Source organism: Rhamphochromis longiceps, linkage group LG7, assembly GCF_057381845.1.
Source record: "Rhamphochromis longiceps isolate RC_006_pf linkage group LG7, R_longiceps_female_GT1.1, whole genome shotgun sequence".
NCBI classification, from domain to species: Eukaryota; Metazoa; Chordata; class Actinopteri; order Cichliformes; family Cichlidae; genus Rhamphochromis; species Rhamphochromis longiceps.
In genome coordinates, this window is record NC_140563.1 from 33,348,255 (window position 1) to 33,373,739 (window position 25,485).

Here is a 25,485-nt window from a genome sequence, read left to right on the forward strand (position 1 = left end):
AGCTCCTTTTCTCTAAAAAGAACATAGTAGCACAGTTTAGGTTTGTTAAGTTACATCTGAGCAAACCACAAGACTTTTTGAGCAATGTTCTTTGGACAGACGAGACCAAAGTGGCGATGCTTGGAAATAATGCACAGGAGCATGTTTGACGAAAACCAAACACAGCACAAACTGTCAGCACGGTGGTGGAGGGGTGAGGACGACCTGGGCACCTTGCAGTCATGAGGTCAACCAGCAACTCCTGTGTTTACCAAAGTATTCTAGAGTCAAACGTGAGGCCATCTGTCTGACAGCTAAAAACTGGGTCATGGAACAGGCCAAAGTCACAGCAGCAAGTCTGCAACAGAATAAAAAAGGAAAGAAGATCCAGTCAGATCCAGACTTCAGTGAAATGCTGTGGCAGGACTTAAAGAGAGCTGTGAGTTAACAACTACCTACAAACCACAATGAAGTGAAGAAACGTTTAAAAGAAGAGTGGCCCAAAAGTTCTCCACATTAATGTGAGAGACTGATAAACTCATTCAGAAAACAGTTTCTCCAAGATACTGCTGCTAAAGGTGGTTCTGCTCATTCATGGAGGGACTTGACTGAATAGTCCTTAAAAACTTTTTAACTGAACTATAGTTGCAACTCGCCTTCTTCAGTTAGTTTCCCTTTTTAGCTTCTAAACTATCAAAATTTGATGCATTTCATTGTTATTTGCCAGAGTAGAGCAGAAAAAAAACTTTGGATAACTGTTGGTCCAGTAAAACAGAGAGTTGAAGATGTGAACTCGGGCTGTGGGAAATATCAAGTTGCCAGGTGACTGCACATCACAGACGGGAAACTGACTGCAGGCAGATTTTCTCTCAAAAGACGGCCCCTTTATTGGGATGGATGGATGGAAAAAGAAGAGCATACCCTAAAATAGAATAGGTGCCATATATGTTGTACTATTTGCACACGCAGTCCAAACTAATATACATATAGACGAGATCCCTAAAAAACACACGGTCCTGGAGCTAATTCGGGGTAATTAGTGGTCAATTAAAGTGCTGTGACTTCACTGGCTGTCTGACTCTTTGATGTTGTGGCTCCTGGCGAGACCAGGCGCCATCTTGAATTCATTTACAGGCCGCAGTGTAAACATGCCACACAACTGGACCGCCTGCTTCGTCTTTTTCTCGTTTTCTGCTTCTTTTCTTTACTTTCCTTTTACTGATTTGTTTGTTTTTCTTTCATTCGCTGTTTCACTTTTTTCTTTCTTTCTGTTTGCGCAGATGCAGCTTCCCGAAGTCTCTCTGATATTTACTTTCATTTCTCCTCCTCTCGCTGTCTTTTTTCTTTCACACTGTTTTTTTGTGATTCACGAAGGTTATTGGCACTATAACATGAATCATTTTAAAATTGAAACATTCAAGTAATCAGGTTTTAGAAAACCAGCGGGACTAGAAGTGAATAAAGGGATAAACATCCTTTGTTTCCTTCTGATGGTGAAGCCTGATTCAGCAGCTTGACTCACTAACAGCTTTGGTGTAGAAAAAAAGGGTCAGAAACCAGTAAAAACCAGTGAAATAGCAATGTGTAGGTGCAGTGAAACTCTTGTAGCTGAAGCTGATGAGAAGAAGAGCTGCTAACTGGGTTACTGCTGAGGGAGAAAGCTGGTAAATAATAGATAAACAGTCTGCTGCCTGAGAGGAGAGGAGAATAGGTTTTCCATTAGAACCAATGGAAACTTCATTTGATGTATGAAAAGAAAAATGGCACAAATTTGTGCACGAGGAAGTCCTAAATCGCCTTTTTCCTCCTTGAAGTGTTGTTCTGAACACACACACGCGCACACACATTTTCCTGTTCTCACATGGTCATATGCACACTTCTCTTCTTCTTCTTTTTTTTAATGCAAAAAAATGTCCCAGCCGCTCACACTCACTCATGTGTCACACACCTCTCTCTTTGTCCGGCCCCCCAGTGTTTTCTGTCTGAGTAACTCGACCCCCCTTCAGTCACAGGTGCACCACGCTAAAGCACACACACACATGCTGAGTCCACTTGTCTTCACATAGGGGGCTCTAATCAAGCCACAGGAAGCCTGAGCTCCACAGGGAGCATGTGAGAGTGTGTGTGTTACAAGTAAGTTGAAGAATGTGTTTCGGTCCGTGAAACTCACTGCGAGTGTGTGGAGACTCCGCATGTTTTCAATTACACCCAAGTATTTTTGCAGATGTGTGAGTGTGTGTGCTCTCTCTTTGTCATCCGTCTTTCTATCACTTGTTTTCTGTCTGTCTGTGGCTCTTTTTTTTTTTTAAACATTACTTATGTTAAAGTTAAAAAAATATTTATGTGTCCATGCTTTATTTTAAATGGTTATTTCTCATTCTTTCACTTGCATTTTGTCTTTTATTGTATCTTTTCATAGAATGTATATAAAAGATGACAAACCATAATGACATCACATACTTGTTTGTGAAGCCCTGTCTTGAAGCCGCAGTGCAAACCTTTTAGTTCCTGAATTGTAGTTTTATGTATGTTATATTTGGGCAATAGTGTGGAGTGTTATCAGCTAAAGCATAGACACAGATACCTGCTAATTAGCGCTAAGTAACATACAAATAACACGCTAGTGACCAAAGCTGAAGCAGTTATCACCACAGCAAAGTTCCAGGATAGTGACTCCAATTAAGTGAGATGTGGAAAGTGGACAGCTAGTCGCTGCAGCTGTCTGTGTCAACACCTGTCAGTGTGGTGCCCATGCTGCTAACTTTAGGCATTAATAAAGTTTTAGCATGTTATTTATTAAATAATTCATTCCAGTACACCTATTACAAACAGCATAATTAGCTATAGAGAGATAAACTTTTTTGAAAGTTGAAAGTTGTAAATAGACATTTTAGGCTTGGCAGTCTGCAGGGACTGACTCTTTTTTGGAGCCAGCCTCAAGTGGCCACTAGAGGCACTGCATATTTTTTTTTCCATTTCCTCCTTTGGCTTCATTTTCCAACTCACTCGACCCCCTACTGCTTGATAGTATTTCTTAATCTCCCTCTTTATTTCACGTTCTTTGAATTTGTGCATTTTCTTTCCAACGCTCTCTCTTTCCTTTCTCCCGCTCGCTTCTTCTTCATCATATGGAGTCAATTAGGCGGCCAGAGTGTGTGTGCGTTTGTGTGTGTGTGCGTACATCTGGTTCACATTAGTGCAATTGCAGGTTGGTAGAATAAAGGGCTCGGCTCGGAGGTGTGGGTGGGATTTCCTTCCGCTTTCTCTCTCTCTCTCTCTCTCTCTCTCACGCACATACACACACACACACGCATACTTTTTCCCTCCATGTGTTTTGAATCAGGAACATAATTAACCTTCAGAGGATTCCGAGGCCGCAGCTCAGATCTCCGCTATAAAAATACATCTAAAAAACAGAAACACCCCCCGTCTCACTAAAAAATAAAATGTTTGATCCGTCTGTGGTGCATTTGATTTGCTTTCCCACGTCTGCCTCCGGATGGCCTCAGAGTGTGGCGGCGCGAACGGTAAATTAAGAGGAGGGGGAGACGGGGGGGTGACATCTACAGGTGGAAGGGGGAGGGCTAGAGGACCGCTTTACTTTGCTGGGAATAAAGCTAATACTAATAATATGTAAAAAAAAAAAAAAAAAAAAAAATCCCCTTTGGGAAATGTTCAACATGGTCAGTGATTTCACTGATCATTCAGATTATTTGTATTGTTTTCCTTTTGTTTGGAGCCTTTGCAGCATATCTCCTCCGTTTCTGCTTCCTGCAGTGTTAAACTGTTTGTGTGAAGGTGAATAAAGACGAGATGAAAGTGAAACCAGCCTGTTAGAAATGAGAGAGGCAGAGGACAGTGAGGAGGAGGGGGAGGGGGAAACAAAGAGAGAAAAAAACTGGAAAGGCACAGGTGCAGCCGACTGTGTGTGTGTGTGTGTGTGCGAGAGAGAGTGAGTTTGTGTGTGTGTGTGTGTGTGTGTGTGTGCGAGAGAGAGAGTGAGTTTGTGTGTGTGTGTGTGTGTGTGTCTGTCAAGAGGTTTCGTGACTGCTCCTTTGAGTGTTCACATTCCAGCACATCTGCTTTGGATGAAGCGTGGTAAACTGTGTGTGTGTGTGTGTGTGTGTGTGTGTGTGTGTGTGTGAGAGAGAGAGAGAGAAAGAGAGGGATAGATGGATACTGAGAGGCAGAGAGAGAGAGGACAGAAAAGCCGGGAATTTTTTTCCCTTTTTTTAAACCTGTGCAGTAGAAACACGACGTTGACCCTTTGACAGCAACAGGCAAAGCTCTTTTATTATGGCTGAACAACATAAATAAGTCTGGTGTACTTTTACCATCACTTACACAAAATAGTTTCAATAATTTTGAAAAGAAGTCCTCTTCCATAGGTGTGAATGTGAGTCTGTCTCCCTGTGTTAGCCCTGGCGATCTGTCCAGGATGTATCCCGCCTTTCACCCTACTATACCTGGCTCCATCAACAACCACTGCACTAGACAGGTTGTACTAATATCATATTCATATAACAATATCTTTCTGCACATCTCGCCTTATACTACTATTTAAATGACTAACAACAGTTACAGTGTTGGATCAGGAAAAGCAAATATACGGTACATCCAGGGCACAAAATAGGTGGCAATTTTTTTATTTTTGTGGTGCGTCCAATGTCTTAGTGTGAACAATTCACACCGTTGCATGTTGACACCCACATAGGTGTTTTCACTCTTTTGGACTTGGACTCACAACAAAACTTATGCCAGGCGTATCCATGCAGTAATGTCTTTTTTAGGTTGGAGATTGTGGTCGTGGTTAAAAACCCCCACCAATGACTGGAGATAGGACATGTTATGGTTCAACACTTTAATGCATCCATCAACCTAAGTATCTGTGGCTCATATCCAAAGCTGTGAAGAACTCACATATAGATTGCAATGAAAATCTTTGCATTTAAGGTCCTCAGAGGATAAATTCTTAGGATTTGTGGCCTTACTGCCCCCGTGACAGATATCTCGACATCTGCTTGACAGATTGGTACAAATTTTTCTGCATGCTTTTATGATCCCCAGATGATGTCTTGTTGATTTTGGTGTTTTTCTGACTTTTTTGTATAGTGTCATTGGAAAGTCAAAGTGAAACATAAACTTAAGGTTACTTTATTTTCGCTTATATAAGAAAACTCTTTGGATTGAGAAACTGCTGCATCAAAACCAAACAACACCAAACACAACATCGAAAGATCAAAAATTAAGTTTAACTGACAGATGAATGCTTTAAACAGTTATGGTTGCACAAGTTAGCATATGCCCCATATAAAGGCAGTAGTAGCTCAAGTTACTTGATAAAAGCTCAGGCTTCCAATCCCCTGCTCAGTTTGAAAATTAGTGTTGGGTGTTTTTAGTGAGGTCCTTAAAATATAATGAATTATTGTCATGAAGTCAGTTTGCATTTGTTCTCCATTTTAGTTTAGTTTTAGATATAGTTTGTGTGCTAATCAGCAAATATTGGCATGCTAATATGCTTAAATGAGATAGTGAACATGGTAAACAGCATACATGCTAGTTTCTCTGTGAGGTAGAAGATGGAAGTTTATGCAATTAATGAATCTGATGATGAGAGCATGATGTGTGGTTACGTTCTGGTAACTTTCTTTAGAAGTACAACTCAACCTTGGTGCTGGCCTTGAAAGAGGGTGTGCTGTCTGAGTTTCCCACTAGTTATCAAAATGTGATTGTGAAGCAGGAGAAGCTCCTTCTCCTCTTCTTTTTCAGTCAGAGCAGAGGCTGACACAGGGAGGCTGAACAGATGCTCCCCACATTTGGAGACAATAACTGGGAGAAGAAGCATCAAACACTGAACAAAGACAAAAGAGCCTCCTGCTTCTTTCTTTCTTTACCATCCTTGCATTTTTCTCTCTTTTGTTTCCGTTTACTGTCTTTTTATCGGCTTCCAACTTTTTGCATTTCATTCTCTTCTATTTGTTGTTTCTTCACTCGATCTTTCTCACAAAATCCTCCAGGGCCCAACAGCATTTCCATCTCTGTCAACAAGTTCTAACTGAAGAAAGAAATGTTTCCTACATGATCATTATGTAACATTTTCACTTTATTTCTTCTTTTAAATGTATTTAGTCTCTTTATATGGATTTTTTATTTTATTATTTATTATTTATTATTTTCCTTATTATATTATTATCTTTTGCTTGTAGTAACATTTTTACATTAAATTAGAACTGAAATGATCCTGTAAATCAGCTAGTTGAATGAAACATGAATATATTAACATTTCACATTTCAATTTGCCATCTTTTGGCATTTTTTTCCTTAAATGTCGATTAGCCTTGGATTATTTATATACATGTCAAAATGGCTCCAGTTGGCTTTAACACATAGAACTTTACTTCAAAATTTATAAACTCAGTGACACCAGAATCAGTGGGCAGTAACTACATTTTTATTGTAGTGCTAATGTATGTTTGTAGTGCTAATGTGGCATGTAACTGGAATGAAATCTACACTTTCAGTCGTTTTCTCGTGTTCTCCACGCATGCTTCACATGTAGGCCTTACACCTGAAGTATGTTTGCAGAATGAGGATTAAACTGAATGCTGAAGCGAAGCAGGACTTGTCAACACAACGTGTGAACTTTGCTAATTTTGAGTTAAAATGTGGTTTAGGTTGTCTTTCTTCCTACCTTTGGTTCAGGTCAGCGAGTTACACAGCTGTTTTGCTCTGAGTGCATTCTCTCTCTGTGTGTGTGTGCGTGTGTGTGTGTGTGTGTGTGTGTGTGTGTGTGTGTGTTGTCAGCGCCATGAGGAATCGGTTTTCAGTGGAATGTGTCTTTATTCTCTCATGTTTTTGCCGGGGGCTTTGCAGAACAAAGCTTTGATGAATTCTGTGATGTTTCATGTTCTGTGAAGATTCTCCGAACCCGTCGGGCGTTACACAACCGCTTCTACTGAATTCTGTCAGGGGTTCTACTGATCAGCACTTTAAACATCTGGCTCTGCTGGTTTGTATTAGGAACTGGTTTATGCCAGTAGGTTGATTGCGTCTCTACTATCGCACAGGAAACTGTGATAAAGAAACACTTAAAAAACTGATTAGATTAAGTGTAGATTTAGTTACACCATATTCTTGTTTCTGTGGGGGGTTTTTTCATTGTGCACCACTGAATGTGTTGTGTCTCTCTGCATGGAGAACTGTTTGTCCTGATTTGTGTCAGCCCTGTCTACTAAATATGTTGTTGCCAGAGAACTAAAGTACATTTTCAATTAGGTTTTAAGAGAATCAGATTTTCTCCCAGATTTCATCTCATGAATATAATCAACCTTTATTCTCTTGCTTTTCTACAGAAATTCCTTTTCAGTCATCTCTCTAGTGCGGTGACAGTTGTTAACATGATTTCTCAAAAATGGAGGAGATGTTTCTAATGTGAAAAAATGTGAAAGGGTCTGTACAAAACAAAGTTAAAATAAACCTTAAAAGTAAAGAAGACAAGTGAGAAACAAACTGATCCCACACATTAATCAAACCTCATTTTCTCAGGTGAAAGTCTTGTGACCCATGCTTCTGCTAACCCTCGCCAGAGTACATATCTTGAATGTTTTGGTTGTTTTGGTTGTATGTTTGCCCAAAAAAAAAAAAAAAAAAACATGATTGAAAATGCTTAGTTTTAAAGGAACATAATTTTTAGGAGACAGGATTGTTTTTTTCAGGTAGTAGCAGATAGTGACCTGTTTTACTAAAATAGTTAACTTTTGTGCGGCTTTGGTGTTGGATTTGATAAGAAACTGATTACATTGGTTTCTGTGGTTAAAATGTTATTTTGAGTGGTTCCTGTTTTTTGTGTATCTCTCTTACATTTCCATGGTGATACACATCTCAGTTTTACAGACATTATTTGGTTCATGTCCATGTTTAATGTTTTTTTTTTTTTTTTATCACGTATGTTAGCAAAGGTTGCTAATTCCCTGGCACCTCTTGCCTTGCGTTTCCAACAACCTGACAAGGCCGCTGTTGAAACCAACAACAATGAGTCCAGTGAGTGTCTTGCCTTTGACGGTCATGGACTCCAACTCCATTGTCGTGGCATGCATTTGGTGCTGTGGACCTTGTTCTTTCCACCTCTCACCCACGCTGCTGCTTGCAGGAAATGCTGCTACCTCTTCCACTGTCATTGGAGTTACTCAGTGTAAAGGCAGCACATCATCAGTGCCATTACACTGAGTATTATTGTCACAAAGTATGTAGGTTGCTCCAGTTCTGTGTGAAACACTGATATTCAAGCAGTGATGCTCCAGTGGGATTTTTTTTAGCACTAACAGGACTGTCAGCAGGTTTCCTAAATAGCTCTTTTCTGTCATGCCACAGCAAACTTTGAACCATTTCCATTTTTTTCTATTGTGGTCCAGATCATTGATTTTGTAGTTTTTGTCTTTCTCTTACACAGAGCCCGGGGTGACTGGTTTCTACTTTATACCAAAGCACAACAGTTATTCCATACCTGCTTCTACTGGAGCAGAATAAGTATTTGACATAAAACAATGAATTGTGGGAATATCCCCCAGTTTACATAATAGTGGTTTAAAAAAAGCTCCAAATGAAGGTTATTGATGGGATGCAAACTGTTTTTGTTGTGGTTGGCATTATTTTCTGTGGTTTGTGGTCAGTAAAATTACAAAACAGTTGAGGCTTTCTCTCATTGGCTCAAGGTCTGCTGGTTAACTGTGGGAATACTGATGCTTCTGTGTGTGTGTCTGTGTGTGTGTGACTGCTGGAAGTGAGGTTGTTATTGTGTCCCTCTGCATTCTTCAGACTTCAGCGCACTCTGCACCTGTTGCTGTCTGTCTCTAACACACACACAGACATACAGTACAAATCACATTCTTTCGTCACCAGTCTAACAGCAGCATTCAATGGGAAAATATGCCTGCACCGCATGAGACATAAATCTGAATATTTTCAGCAGGAATGACACAAGCATGCGTGTTTGAGTGTGTGTTTCTGTTTGTGTATGTGTGTGTGTGTTCTTGCACAGGCTTTGGGTCAATAAATGTGGTTTTATGATTAGAGCACATACTCTGTTCTCAGAGGGGAAGAGGAGGAGGAAGAGGAAGTTTAAGGGGATTTTAGTTTAGCTCTAATGACATCCACAGATTCCGTGGGGGGGGGGGGGGGGGGGTGTGTGTGTGTGTGTGTGTGTGTGGACTGGGGGATTTGGGTCCTTAAACTCGTGCAAGGTGCATTGTGGGAAGGTACAGACCTCTCCTAGCTGACTTAGCAGCTTCTATCTGTGTGCTTGAGCTTGTGTATTTGGAAGTTTGTTAGTGTGTGTGTGTGTGTGTGCGTGTGTGTGTGGTTATTCATGGGTGGGTGTTTCCTGACCCCAGCATTCGATTCCCACAGTTCCCAGTGCTCTTCTGACATCCTGACTGTCATGCCGTTCATCGCTGTGTTGCAGTCTTTCTGTAACTATTTTCTTTCATGAAGTTAAAAACGTCACATTCACATAGTTTTAGATCAACGGTGGCTCAGGGGGTTCTGTAACTGGAAGGTCGCCGGTTCGATCCCCGTGCTGTCTGTCCTGGTCGTTGTGTCCTTGGGCAAGACACTTTACCCTACCACCTACTGGTGTTGGCCAGAGGGGCCGATGGCGCGATATGGCAGCCTCGCTTCTGTCAGTCTGCCCCAGGGCAGCTGTGGCTACAACTGTGGCTTTCATCCACCAGTGTGTGAATGTGAGAGTGAATGAATAGTGGCATTGTAAAGCGCTTTGGGTGTCTTGAAAAGCGCTATATAAATGCAATCCATTATTATTATTATTATTATTATTATTACTACTTAACACTGTAGCCACTTTAGTTGACAAGTTCAGACTCATAAAGTCTCAGAGCAGCAAAGCTTGAGACAAACTTTTTTTTAAATTTCTCTCTAAATTTCTTTGGGATTAAATATCAATCACTTTCAGTAAAATCACTTTATTATTAATCAATTAAAAAATCAATTATTTTGAAACTATTCAGTCATTGCAGGATGCGGTGACTCGAAGTGTAGTTGCATTTCTAGAGAGGTGCACATCAGGTTATCAGCGTATTGTTAAAAAGGGTTTATGGTTATGTTGTAAGATATGACGTAGATTCCCCATCCACATGCAATAGTGGGGTTAGGTAAACTGGTCATTCTAAATTGCACACAGGTGTGAATGTGAGTGCGACTGGATGTCATGCTACTGGGCAACCTGTCCAATTCAATTAATAAAACTCAGCGGAAGTAAGTGGACTAAATTTAAGAGCTTGTATTTATACCTGGTGGGCAAAACAACTGCAGGTGTATTGATCAATCGAGAACCAATAAACCAAAAATAAAGAATAACTGTGCCCTCAAAATCCTGATGTGCTGCCATTAAGCATTATACTATGCAGAATGTATGCAACTATAACACCTCACGAAACATTTCTCATTGTCTTATACGCTCAGCTGAAATGATGTTTCTCTGATACAGGGTCTCCAAAGACCTGTGTAAAGGAGATATTCTGGGTAACCAGAAGTCCCACAGGCCCAGGGAGAAGCTTGCATAAACACACGCCTCAAAGACTCGAGCAGTCTGAGTGGTTGTTTCGACTTCTGTAAGGATACAGGTTCCTCAGGGAGATGAAAATGTACTCCAAACAATGAACTACAAACACTCCCATGAACCCCAGAGAAGTATGACTCTAGCCTTAGCTGCGATGTTGGATCAAATCAGAAGGAAAAGAAGTACACTTCAAACCACAAAGGTCAAAACACGTTGAGCGTAGCTGATGTTTTGAAACACAAAGTCCACATCGTGGATGAAATGAGACAAATACCCCCAGTTTGTGTTTTTGATTAACCTGCTGCAAGGCCATCTCGACCTCAACTCATCCCTGAGAACCAGAGACGCTCACTTGTATGTACAGAGGTTAATCAAAACAGGGAAACACGGGGAAGCCTCTTTCTCTCCTCAGAGTTGGGTAGGCGTTGCAAAAATTTGACCATTTGTTAGTTTCTTGGTTCTCCGCAAAGACTGTTCACCTGCAGGAGTGCAGAGGATCTAGGGTGGACTAGGTAGAAGAAATAAGAAGCTTTCCCAAACTAACAATCCTTCAGTGACGTGAGAGAAAAAAATCATGAGGTTTTTGTTTAAAAGAAACTGTTTTAATCTGTTTTCTGTTTTTAATAATTTCTCTCGGGGAGTGTGGGAAGTGAGATGATGTTTTTTTTATAATGCCCCCAAGTGTTTTTGTTTCATCTCTCTCTTTTTATTCCTTCTGTGTTTTATCATCACATTTGGTTTTTACCACATCTGTGCTCCATCCATATGCAAATACTCTAAAGTTAACAAAGCAACCCGTGTCTTTGGTTGGGGATCGAGGTAGATTAGGTGTAGCTGTGGAGTGAGGTTTTTCATTTTAATGGGAATCAACGAGAGAAAGACAGAATCGGAGAAGATTGTTTTCAACAGCTGTTCCAGTTTTTGCGTCATGCAGCGCGAGCTAGCGTAATGGCTGAGTGTTCGCACGCTATGCACACACACACACACACACACACACACACACACACACACACACACACACACACACACACACACACACACACACACACACAAAGGCATGCTGTGGGGACCCCCAGCTGATAGTATGACCAAACTCAGACACTATGTTGCTGAGGAAGAGCGTCACCTGTTTGAGTGATGACAGGCCGCCGGTTGTACTTGCGGTCTCTCATGCTGCTGCATGTTTGCTGCATGACTGCTGCTACTGCTGCTCCTCTCCCTCTGAGAGGAGACGGACAGAAAAGCACTGATTTGGTTGTTTAAGAGGATAACTGACTGAAAATCTGTGTTGGACTCTGCAGATAGTTGGCATCATTGACACTGTAGTTTTAAGGTATTGATTGACAGATCTTAAAGTCAGAATATTAAAAAAAAAAAAGTAAATAATATAACCATAAAACTTCTGCAGTTGATTACTTACATTAAAATTATTATTTTTAAATTAGGGTAAATAACAATTATTTTGTTTTTGCTTTCTAAATATGTGCCAATTGGTATCCTTACTATACTACTATAAATCTAACCATTAGATAAAGAGAAGTCTGTGTTCAAATTCTTTAGTTTTGTTGCTTTGTTAAGTTTTTAATAAAGTTTTTAAAGTCTTGTTGAGCTTCACAAGTTAGAAAATGCCATTAACATTCCAAAAAAGGAATAAAATATTCTATGAATGTGGTTCTGAATGACATATGACTAAAACCCTGTGTAAAATAAATAAATGAATAAAAAATCATAATCTAGAAAATTAGTTTAAATTAAAAGATTGGAGTTTTCTGGTTCATAGTATAATAAAAAAATACATTTTAAAAAATATGGCTTCAAAGCTATGAATGATAAAAATTAACCTGGTTTACTGGTTTAAAAATAAGATCATACCTCGATCATACTTCTTCTGTAATTGATTTGAAACATTGGAACGATTATCAGTTATCATCTTTTTTGTTTGTTTTATGCTACAAGTTGTCTTAAATTATAGGTTAAGCAATCCAACAGAGGTATTATCTAATTAAAACTTAATTCATTAATAAAATGAACACCTGAATGTGTCTTTCCTTAGTCTGAAAGAAAATGCTGATTCAAAATGATCAAGAACTTGAAAAAGAAAAAAGTTTTAAATTATGCTCTTTTTCTAGCATAATGATAACATGATGAATGGAAAACATATACTATTTTATATTTTGGATGCATACAATATGAAATCTATATATAATGTGTTACATGTTTTTTTAATGAATCCTGCACAAAGCAAACCTAAAACAGACCTGTATTGTTCAGAAACCAATATTCATGTAATTTACACAAAGTTTCCAGAACAGCTTCCATATTTTTTCCCCCAGTTTAACAATCACAGCCAAAGACCCACAGCAGCCCAGGAAGCTGTGTTCATTCAATCAGATATTCCAGGGTGATGTTTTAGTGAAGGAGGGAAGTGTCAGTCATCTGTTACAACCTCCTGGAAATGATGTCTGAGACTAACTCCTGCTGAGCCTCTGTGAGGAAAAATGAGAGAATGGAAGGTTTGATTTTTGCCTGACGTCGTGTGTTTCTGTGTTTGTTGCAGGTGTACGCTCCGTCTGCCAGCACAGCCGACTACAACAGGGACTCACCGGGTTATCCCTCCTCCAAACCTCCCAGTGCTGGCTTCCCAAGCTCTTTCTTTATGCCAGGTAATCACATTCACACACACATACACACGGTCTGTCCTTCGTCAAACCTCCCACCACCACATTCCCAAGCTCACTGTGGATACTGGATAGCTGACAAAATGAGCCGAAGGCTCCCTGAACTGGAAGTTGTTCTCACCAAAATCAGCCAAAAAACTGAGTCATACATTTAGTTATTTATTATCACAGCCACCCAGAGGAGGTCTTCATAGTTTGCAGCACACATCGGTGATGTCAACATCACTGATGCTGTTTGCTAACTTACTTGCAAGTGGCAAGGGTAGCTGTGCTCTTCATTTTAATTTTAGCTCATGTGTCTATCTACTCTTTGGTCACTCTGGTCTCAAACGCGGACGGAATATCAAACAACGACACTGTACATATTTCTATTAGGATTCCAGTTGCAGTGTGAGGACAAGTAATGTTATGATTTATAGAACCGATTAGTGCAATTAAAAAAAAAATACTCATTTTAAATTCTCTAAAAATACACTGGACAACTTAAAGATCAAAGACTCAACTCCATAAAAAATACAGGCTGGAAACTTTCATGGATTAGGTTGTAGCCACTGATATGACTTTGTGCAAACATTTCATTTGTGACCTTTTAAATTAAAACAGGAATTGTCCTGGCAAAGTCTGCGATTTTCACATGTCCGAGCAATTTAGTGTTGACACAGGTTGGATCAGCAGCTTCTGCAGGTGGTTGGTTGGTTGGTTTGGTTCACCTGGAACATTGGCTCCATTTAATCGCTTTGATTTTATGGAACACTAGCCCCACAAACAAGTGAGTCATGTAGATATACTACAGTATAATATAAGGTGCAGGTGCTTGTCATTGATTGGATAACTAAAACTACTGGCTCTGTTAGAGTAGTTTTTAATGATTCAAAATTAAAAAAAAAAACTTTTACTTGGGCTTAACACAGCACCTCAGCTCATCCTGTGTGAAACCAGCTGTTTTAACACCCCACTTCTTTTAACACTAACTCTTTAAGCACACTTTCTTGTGAATGTCTCCGCGGTGTAAGCAAAAGTTCTGAACAGCAGGTGTGCTCACAGCCAGAGCTATGCCTAAGATGAATATATTATAGTTAGCCACTTTTATTACATCATTCAGAGCCAAGAATAGAAAAAAACTCTGAAAAAGATCATTTGGAGCAGTCTGAAGCCTGTGCTCTGGCTCCCAGGGATTACTTATACATACACTGACCTCGTTATCTGAAACTCTGGCCATGTATAATATGCGCATACACTTCTGTAGCAGAGAAAATAAATAAAAGAATAACAGGTCTACTTTAGTATCTCTTTGAAGAGACTGGATTAAAAATACAGGCCATTATCTCTGCGTTATGCCCTTCCTTTTAGAGTGTTTGGTCCTGTTTTGATTAAACAAATTTGTCTGCTTTTCAACTATAGATGGAAAATGCTTTGACAATTTTCAATTCTCATTTCCCCCCCGACTCTCCTCTTTTCTCTCTGCTGGGTGTCTGTCATGTATACAGTACATACACTCTCAACTAATTTCACACGGTGGACATGGTCCCAGAAATCAGGTTTGTCCTGCACACATCCGTGTTAACCGGGTTATTCTTAAATTCTTAATGTGAGGAAGGAGACCAGGTGTCCCATTTATGTGAATGTTTTCTGAAATCAGGTTACTGCACAAAGTGGGTCAGATTGCTGAACTGCATGTAGACACTGTTGAGTGTCTGGAAGGTTTGACAGCAGAGAGAAACCTCACTGTGTTTTCACCTTGTTTTCTTACACAGGAGATTACCTTGTCAGAAACCTGCACATCACATGTACCTCCCCTAAATTTCATTAATATATATCAATTTATTTGATCAATTGAAATTTTGTTTTACTGTAGTGGGAAAAATATCTAAATCATGCAATCACTGTTTCACTTTTACAGTCAAACACGTGAATAATGGCAGCAGCAGCTGATGACCTCAAAACAAGATAATAAATTGGTAAAATAGACACGTTAGTTCAGTAGCATGAAAAATGTAACTTTACTCTCTGTGAAATCAATGTCTCTGATTATAAGATCCTTTCAAATATCAGAAAGTGTGTGGTACTTCTCTCATTCCCATCTTTAGGTCTTCTTGACAAGCTGCAATTTAAAAATAAAAAGTTTTCCCATTAAAAAAAAAGAAGCTTCAAACCTAAATTGACTTACACTTGGCCTGTCTTCCCTTGAGGTTGATCCTCTTGTGCACCTCTGGGCCTCTGCGGCCCCAGTAACTGGAAGCCCTCGGTCGATTCAAACTTCCTCTGGTCCATAGTTGAACTGAAAATCCAGTTGCAATATTAAGTTTATTTACACGGTTACTTGCACCAAAGAGAATAAGGTTAAAGGCTGCGTGGGTGGGTGGTCAGATTGTCTATGGAGGTTGAGGCTAGAATGTCTTTCTGGTATTATTTCTGATGAGCAGAAGGAAGCCAGGAACCGGGAGTAGTTGGGAGGTCACTGGCAGATAGTTGAAGCCAGTTGAGGCTAGTGGTGTGGAAAGCTGAGGGGCAAATGGATCCTAAGGATGAATAATATCAGTTGAGGGGAAACTGAGACAGCACTCAGATGGAAAGATTATAGCAAAACATTTACTGAAATGCTCAAACTAGAGTGATATTAACTGAGTCTACGATCTGGCAGAAGATTAGTGTCTACAAATCTGGAGCTGTAGTAGCTGATTGGAGAATTAGAAGAACCAGCGCATAGGCACCTTTGAAGACACTCTTGTAATGGCATAGATAGAGAAAGTTAGTGGGAGAATGTTATTTTATGACTTTTTTTTTAGTGGTGCATTTGTAGGTCTTGCACAAAAGCCCTTAGTTACAAGGAAAAAAGCATGCAGCTTTCACAATAAAAGTATTTTTGTTTTTAAAACTGTTTAAAACTTCTGTCTTAAGGTTTTGTAAAAAGAACAAAACAAAATGCATTTTTCTAACTTCCTTATCTTCCTTTCTGTATCGCCTTTATCAGATGGTCACCATAGCGGCGATCCCTGGAGCAGCAGTAGCAGCAGTATGAGCCAGCAAGGTTACCACGGCAGCATGCTAGGTGGCGGGAATTCAGCCCACGGCGCTGCTCAGAGCTCCTCCTACTGCGGGATTCACCCTCACGACAGACTGGTGAGCAGAACTGTCCGTCACACGGTGTCCGAACATGGACACAACATGGAGAATGTGCTTCTTTACTGATTTTGTTTTCTGAAGCTGCATTGCACAGTGGGGCCATCCAGCTAACAGCTAAATCCAGTAAGCAACCCTGGAATGTAGATTTTTATTCTACTACCTACATTCTGCAGCAAAATTAAATTCAACTGGTAGATTCAAATGAAATAAGACAACCTTGAAAAAGATTCATTCAAGCTTGCATGTCTTTGGTGAACACGGAAATAAAGGAAATATTGAGTCATTAGTTGGCATCTGGATGGTCGCTCTTGGACATTTATACAGAAAACTACATGGAACAAAAACTTAAAGCCACTGTAACTGAAACTATAATGACCAAAATTACAATTATGGTTACAATCCCGTTAGTCATAGATTTATAATCAACAAAATCCATTAATGAAATAAATCTATCAGTAGTGATTAATATATTAAAGACCGCTGGCTCTCTGCAGAATGAATTCAACATGCTGGTTTTTTCCAGTTATTGTTAGTTGGCTATATTGTGCTTTACTGGAAGTGCACATTTGCAGATCTGGACACATGAGAAAGATTAATAAATTCTACACATATGTGAAGCCATAAAGCTGTCAAGTGTCATTAGATAGTAATTCTTTTATTTCAGTTCTAGTGCTGTAATTATCCAGAGCGCAGGCTTCATGTTTGTAACCACTTCCTTCTGTTTTTTATTTTATTCTAATGTAATCTTTCCTGTTTCGTAGCAGTTTTCATATTAAAGGTTCATTTTTTTCCATCCGTCTCTTCGCAGAGCTACCCGTCTCACTCGTCTGCAGATATCAACTCCAGCCTTCCTCCCATGTCCAGCTTCCACAGAGGGGGAGGTGGTGGGGGCGGGGCAAATCACTACAGCACCGCCTCTTGCACTGCCCCTACCAACGGAACAGACAGCATCATGGGTAAGATGCCTGTGTAAAGAAATTACAAGGTCACTGTTAGCGTTAAATAATACTTGAAGGCAATCACGTCTCCTGATCACTCAGTGAACATTTCAAAATCTTTAATTGTACGAGCTTTAATCTGTAAAGACATTATCCAATACTGCTGCTTGGTAATCAACACAGCAAACACCGTTAGCTGATGGGAATAAGCATCCTTTCCCATAGTGATTGTGATATTCCAAATCTCTTGATCTAATGAATGATTCTCCGTTCATTAGATGCATGCCTGTCTTCAACCTTGCTCGCAGTGTAGGAATTAAACGAATGCCATCCAATTTCATCCAAAGATATTCATGGTTGTCAGAGGACGAAACCTACTGACAGTGCCAATTAGTCCTCTGACTTTCCTCTAGTGCCACGAGGATCAATATTTTTGTTTGTTCCTGTTTAGCAGAATGTTTTAGCACATTGTAGATAAATTGTGTACACTAATGAAATTTGTGCATGCACTTTGTGTTTAGTGCTATCTAGGAGCTGTTAGGTTTTTTACACATACAGTATAACTAAGAGAGTGTTCACGTTAACAGCAACATCGTAAACCTAACAGGATGTAGTTCATATAAAAGTCCATAAATATTTGTTGCTTGTGGGTTTCAGAGCTGTAGACTTCAGATTTCAGATCTGACTTGGACTTGACTCTAAGACTTCCTGAGTTGACTAAAGACTTAAAAAAAAACCCAACATGACCTAAGAGACTTGAAGTGTGAAATCTGGACTGACCTAAAGAACGGGACTCTTAAATTGGGACTTTCTTAAAAACAAAAGTAAAAGCTCTGCTGTGTGTAGAAGTTAAATTGTTAATGTAACTGTTTTGGTTGCATTAAAATTATGAATCTTTTTCTACATTGTTGTTATTTTGGAGTGATGATTTGGCGGTAGAGCAGGGCGATATGGCCAAAAATATTTATCACGATATATATTTGAAAATTTGCGATAACGATATAACTGACGATATAATTGATGCGAGACAAAATACAACTCCACAACATTACTAGCGCAAAAAGACAACCTTCCGTTTATTTTCACTTAAACAAGAAGCTGGTTTTTATGTACATTAAAGCTTTATAAAAATGTAACAGTGCAAATGCAAATTCCTTGCTGAAAGTTTAACCAAAAGGCATTTCCAGTAGAAATGGGCTGACATATCCTGAGCATAACCATGTATAATATCCACTGAAGTTAAAAAGAGGTGCTTTGCAACATTAAACTGCAGTGTGCAGTATGCATTTTTCGGACCGTAAGGTGCACGGGATTATAAGGCACATTAAGCGAAACAAAGCAGTCAGATAAATCAAACTTTATTAAACTCATTCTTCTTGCTTCCTCCACTTCTGTACCATTGATTCATTAATGTTGAATTCTCTGGCAGCTGCTCTATTCCCATGTAGTTGCAGTATATTAATGACTAACCTCGTATTATGGATGGATTATCTCAGTTGTTCTCCTGACTGAAGTTTGGTCCGTTTACAGCATCCTGCCATGCGATTGCATTTGTCTCTAACCATGAGGAACCTTCACGTTAACTTTTATAAGTGGAAAAGTGTTAGTGTTCGTCCTCCAGCTTCACTGTTTATGTTATGCTAACATAGCTGTGTCGCTAGCGATCACGTAGCACATCATTATATACCAGCTAGCCCAACTTCAGTAACCCTACAAACGTCACTGCTGTTTAGTTTCCTGTCTTCATTTATGTTGGAAGTGATAGCAGAGCTGTACGTTTGAATTTTTTCAGAAATCTCTCAGTCAGAACATGCTATAGCATGCTTAGGTAACTAGCGAAACTATCCAGCTAACTTCTGCTAGCTTCCTGCTAACTTCTAACTCCGTTAAATGTAATAACTTGTTTTCATGGATGCCTGGAAGTTAAACTTTATAGTTACACCTGGTAAAGCAGCAATGCTGATCGTTTTATTAAAGATGAAAGAATTTAGACAGTTTTTAACTCTCAGTGATACTGCAGTGTTGTTTGACCTGAAGCATACGGAGTTTAGGACCCAGATTACTCCCAGATATAGGAGCATCTTAGTCCAACAAATACGACAATAACGACGGCCGCTTGCATGTTCTGCAAAAAAATGTGCTTTGTTGTGTATCTGACGGACAAACACCAAACCAGTTCCACATCACGGAAGTTGCACCATTTTTACAAACCAATTCTGGTTCATCTGTTTCACTCAACAATCGGCCATGTGCGTATGAAAACAAAGGCACTGCGCATGCGCGTTTTACTCCCATTCTATCGCGATATTTCATTTTCCTATCGTTGCCTAACATTATACCGGTATTACCGTGAACGGTATAATATGGCCCAGCCCTATTTGGCGGCACTAAATGCTTTCAAACATGTACTCTGTTTTTTGCAAATTCATCCTTTAAGCCCACAGCATTTTTTTTGTTTATTTGTTTATATAGAATTTAAATACTTTTATTCATATTGCTAAATAATTTAAACAATTACAAAACTGTAATTATTATTGTATCACAAAAATTTGCAGCATCGGTTACAGCAAGCCCTTCATCCTTTAGCCAGGAGACACCCCCACACATCGGTACTGATTAATTTGGGGCTTGTTTTGCGTAAAACATCACTAAATATTAATCAGTTTCTAAAGTGCTCCCAGGTCATTTTATGTGCATTAACAAACTGACTATTTCAGGTTTGGAATGCAGTTTTGTTTCTGTGTGTATGGATAAATAAATAAACTGCCATGTACAGTGGCGGTCAGCAGGAACCCAAAAATAAATCTGGGGGTCCCCCTCGTGCTTAGGGAGGAGTCACATGTACCCATTTCAGGTTTCAATCCTCTCATTTACTTCAGATGGTTTGATGTGATGTGTTGCTGAGCTGAATTGTGGATCCATTGCTTTTCTTTTCTTTGCTCAAGCTGCTTGTGCTAAAAAGTTAAGGCAAGTTCAAATATCAAAGCAGGCGCCAGCAAATCGAATCACATTTATTTAAATCCTCCAGTGCTGTAACTAGCCAATCAAATCATGTTATGATAATATCCTGAGAGAGGGAGGTAATTGTGCATTCGGCTATCAAAATACAGGAGGAGTTGGTCATTACAGGGAGTCATCAGCCTGTTGTATAAGAAAAAAGTCTAGCACAGGCAGCTTACTTGGCTTATGCTAATTGCTAATCTAAACTCAGTTAGGCTGCCTTGTGAGTGATTGTTTATTGCTGCTGTGATGTTTGCACCAGCAAAGATGCTCCCCACATGCCTATCATCAATCACTAAAGCAGCGTGAATCTTCTCCAAAGGTCCATCCACAACTACGCAATTTCATTTTAAACATATGACTGTCTCACTCACAAGTAAACCAAAAATAATAGAGCACCGCTGCAGCCTTGCATTGGATAAGTGGAGGAAGATGGATGGTCTTTGTTTCACTGTTTTTCTCCCTCTGTAGTTTTTTCTACTCTTTTAGGCCCGATGCTTCCTCTTTGCACAGGTGCACACATGCCTACTGTATGGGAAAAGTCCAGATAATGTGTAACAAGTGTGTTAGCAGAGACAGAAATTATTTCTGAATAGATTCTGCTTAGACAGAGATTTGAAAACACTTTTAAAATAAGTGTTTTAACGTGGATGCTACCTAAATGTGTTTCCAATGAACTTTGTCACATAACGAATACGATATACAAGATTCTCCATATAAGACCAAACAGTTTTGTGATATTTTAAAATTTTGTTTTTTATGCACTACATGGAAAAACACCTAGAGTTACTACTTAAGAAATGAGGTTAACAGTTCTTCCCTATTAGCAGGGTTTTGTTTATAGCCACATAATCAGTTACAACTCTCCGTGCTGTGATTAGACACAGATGATTTAAACTTTTTTGTTAGAGTCAGAAACAGAATATAGTCAAACTGAGAAGCACACTTGGACTTCATTTTGGCTTGACCTTGACATCACCGTAACACACCACTGCATGCACACACATACACACAGCATACCATATGGACCCCTTACTTTGAGTCCCGTAGAACAAATAGAACAGCAATAAGAAACAGATTGAAAGTTTGTTTTCATGGAAAGACATCTCCAACATTCCTCATCTCACACAGACACAGTTCGAGCAGATAAGTGTAAACACAAGATGAACCTAATAAAAAGCATGCTGCTGTTATTTAAATGTAAACATATAATAAACGTGAACTCACAAACTCTTAAACACGGATGCTGGGTGTTTATAGGTGATTTTCTGCCTCAGACTGCTTTTGTACAACTAAACATGCACATTGACTTTATGTAGAACATGAGCTGTGGACATGAAAGATTCATGTCGATTGTAATTAATATAAATAACAAGCAATGTTCCTAAGAGGAATGTCCTTAGTGACAGAATTTACCTCACCTGTATCTATCTGTAGGATCAGTGTATTATATTTCCATCAAATCAAACCTCACACCTGAACTCTGGCTTAAAAGCTGAGATTTTCAGTCATTACGATTTTCTTACTGTTTATTGACCTAAGGTGTGAGAGTTTGCTAGTTTATACAATGCATTAAAACTTGCTGCATTGCAAGTGTAATAAAGTTATAGCTATTCATTCTCTTCCATGTATCCAATTTTGCTGGTAAACATAACAAATGTAAAAGATAAAGGGAGCAGTTAAGTCAGAGAAAGAAAAGAAAAAACAGAATTTGTTGGTGTAGCTGTAAATACTCACCCTAAGCTGTTAGCTTTCTTCAGGCTATGCTAGCTATCCATTTAACAGTCCTTGCACTGCTGCTAGCATAGTATTGTAAACAGCGTAGCATAGTAGGCACATAAAATCATGCAACTGAATAGAGTAGATCAGCCCCATACAGCCGCCCTCTGTTGAGTCCATGTGGTACCTATCATATTGGCAGATACCTTAAGTATTATGCACTGTAAACAATTAGCATGAACAATTTAGCTGATTTACAGCAAAGAACTGGAGATACAAAAACAAAAGTAAAAAAAAGCTAAATTGTGATTTACTATTAGATTGGTTTATAAAATAAATTAGTATTTTTTTCTCTGTTTTTGAAGAGGTGACACACAAAAAACAAAAGTAAAAACTAAATAGTGATTTACTAATAATTTCGTTTATAAAATTAATTCGTTTTTTGTTCTCTTTCTTTGAAGAGGTGACGGACAAAAAAACCCCCAAAACCTAAAAAAAAAAAAAAAAAGTTTTATCCTCTCTATGCTCTCCTGCTTTGTGGCTATAAGCTCTCGTTTATGAAAAAGATTTCCTACTGCATATGTTTTGAATTATGCATCGTGTGTGTGTGTGTGTGTGTGTGTGTGTGTGTGTGTGTGTGTGTGTGTGTGTGTGTGTGTGTGTGTGTGTGTGTGTGTGTGTGTGTGTGTGTGTGTGTGTTAAACAGTAATCCCTTGGATGGTTTACTAGGCCAGTGGTGTGGCATGAGTGAGACATGAGGCTTTAACCCCAAAACATATGCTGCTTCCCCGTCTCTCGTTCTGTCTACCTGTCTCTCTCTCTTTTCTTTCTAGCAGCTTAAAGAAGTCCACTGCTGCCAATCTCTGTAATGGATTCATTTGCCGTGAAAGGATGTGTTTTTGCTGCGCGCAAGCCTGTTTGTGTGTCTTTGTGTGTGTGTCTAACTTGTGTGTGCGAGCGTAAAGTTTCCATCTGGGATCTGCTATCAGGAGAGATGTGCTGTGAGCATGTCAGTCTTATGCCTCAGTATATGTGTGTGTGTGTGTGTGTGTGTGTGTGTGTGTGCCTGCGTGTGTTTGTGTGGGCGCTCATCTGGTCTTGTGAGGTCACTTCCTTCCTCTCTGGCCTCAGTGCTCTTCAAGTGTGTGAAACAGATTTAGTTGCATTTAAAGTCCAGCATTTCCCCACAAACTCATGGCGTCACACTTTTAAAATGCGAATGCATGGTAGTATTGAATGTTTGCTACTATTAAAGTCCGCTTTTGATTCTCTTCATTTAAAAAAGGATCCATTCATTCCTTCATTTATTGCAGCAAATGCATTTCAGCAGTGGCTCAGCAGTTGCCTTGAACTGCCTGGACGGTGCTAACCTTTGATGTAAGAGCGCTAAGGAGGAAGTCAATGTATTAACGACCCAAAAACACGGAAAGGATTCCTTGAAAATAGATGGAATATTATTAATGAAAGTGTGGGACTTGCATTTCTTGGAGGTTTACAAAATGTGATTTTTGAGGTGTAATTTCCAGTTCTAATGAACATGTTTTTAAGGTTTACCTGTGGAACGGATGGGCTGAATAATTAAATATGTAGTTAACAACATCCTCATTTACAAGAATACATCCCTCTTTTCCCGTGTGTGTGTGTGTGTGTGTGTGTCACAGCTAACCGAGCACAGAGCGCAGCAGCCAGCAGCTCTCAGACAGGAGATGCCTTAGGGAAAGCACTCGCATCGGTAAGTACAGCACACACGCGCACACACACACACTTTCTTGCACACACATTTTATAATGCTTTTCCTCCCAGTTCTGTTCAAGTGTTTTCAAGCCAGTCTAGATGTGTAATACTACTTTAACTCTATCCTGTATTCTTGCAACTGTCATTGTTGTACTGGATTTTTTAAAATTTTTACAGATCTATTCTCCTGATCACACGAACAACAGCTTCTCTTCCAATCCCTCCACCCCAGTCGGATCCCCACCCTCCCTCACAGGTAAATACACATGATGCTTAAGGTCCAATCACTGCACAGCAGCTACTATATAACCACAAATCTGCACAGACTGACACTCACAGAAGAAAAAAGCAGAGCTGACTAAAGACTTGGACTCGAGTAAGACCTGAATAAATGGACGTGAGACTTGACTCATACGTGTTTAAAATGACTGGACTTTTTCAAGACTTGAGACTTTTGACTTGAACTCGTCCCACGTGACTTTTGACTTGCCTCTTTGGTAACTTGATTTGAGCTTGGCTAACTCAACCCTCTAGACCCTTTCAGTTTGCCTGAAAGAAGCATGTGATCTTGTAAGAAAGATTTCTTATTAAATTGCAGTAAAATCCTCTAATCGCACACATTCTCATCTGTGAAGCCTTAATTTGTTTTTTTTAATGTCATAAACTAGAACAACAAAACAGCTTTGTTGAATTTTGCTACTCTTGGCACTTCAATTTGATTAACCGCTGCAGGAGTCATGGTCGTGCTGCTCCACCGCTAACCGAATTTAACAGTAATATTGGTCACACAAACTCTGGAAACCAAATCACAGTTCCTAAACACAAATAAACATCATAACACTAACAAATATACAACTTAAACTCTCACATATCTTTAAGTCTTTCTGTTTTCCAAATAAAAAAATATGGTATTATAGTGTAAAAAATACACTCCAATGCATTAACAGGATTCAGTTGTATTTTTCAAAACTTACTTTTTGTTCTTTTGCATGATTGAGGACTCATGTAAGACTTTTTTTCATTTATTCTGTCATCACATTTTACACAGAGCGTAAAAAATACACATAAAGTTCAGTCTTTGTACCAAGTAGTAACTAAATTTGATCAGGCAGCATCAATGTTTGCAGTATCCCTGGCTTTCATTCTCTTCATTAAAGCTCCTCTAATAGCCAAAAACGAAAGAAAACGACAGCAAACTCAAGCTTCAAAACATATTTGTAGGCCATTGTTTTGAAAACAAGAAGTGAATTACACATTTTTGTACTTATGTAAGCATTATTCAATAATCTAAAACTAACAATAGAAACACTTTCTTTTTAGCTTTTTCTGCAGTGAAATTTCAAAGAAAAAACATATTTTCTCTGTACACAGTTTGAAAGCAACTTTGATTTTTCTATCATTATTAACATTATTTGCATTCTTTTAAAATAAACCAGCTCATTAAATTTGATATAGTGAGACTTTGGAAATAGTGGTATAAATAGTGACACTTTTTTGTGATAAAACTATTGAATTTATTGTTTTTTTTTTAAAGTGGAACCCCACACTTCCACATAGTGACAAATGTAAGGAAGTTTTCACAACACCTACAAATACTGCTCGTTAAACTCTTTAAATAATACTAATTTTAAAGATTTCAAACTATTTTTTCATTTGCATTTCCATTTTTTTCCCAGTATAAGATGAATATGTATCAACTACAGACATAACACATTTTAATAAATTATCAACATTACATGTA

At 39.0% G+C, this 25,485-nt stretch overlaps 1 protein-coding gene across 5 annotated transcripts in view; it reads left to right on the top strand.

Moving 5' to 3' along the window:
* The window catches only part of tcf4 (transcription factor 4), a 259,813-nt gene that overhangs the window by 201,555 nt on the left and 32,773 nt on the right, over positions 1-25,485 (top strand). For all 5 annotated transcript variants that reach the window (XM_085413413.1, XM_085413411.1, XM_085413410.1 and 2 more), the window contains 5 exons: positions 13,110-13,215; positions 16,202-16,350; positions 17,162-17,309; positions 23,672-23,742; positions 23,922-24,000. In XM_085413413.1, the coding sequence (XP_085269539.1) occupies positions 13,110-13,215; positions 16,202-16,350; positions 17,162-17,309; positions 23,672-23,742; positions 23,922-24,000 (553 nt within the window). The remainder of the gene's footprint in view (positions 1-13,109; positions 13,216-16,201; positions 16,351-17,161; positions 17,310-23,671; positions 23,743-23,921; positions 24,001-25,485) is intronic.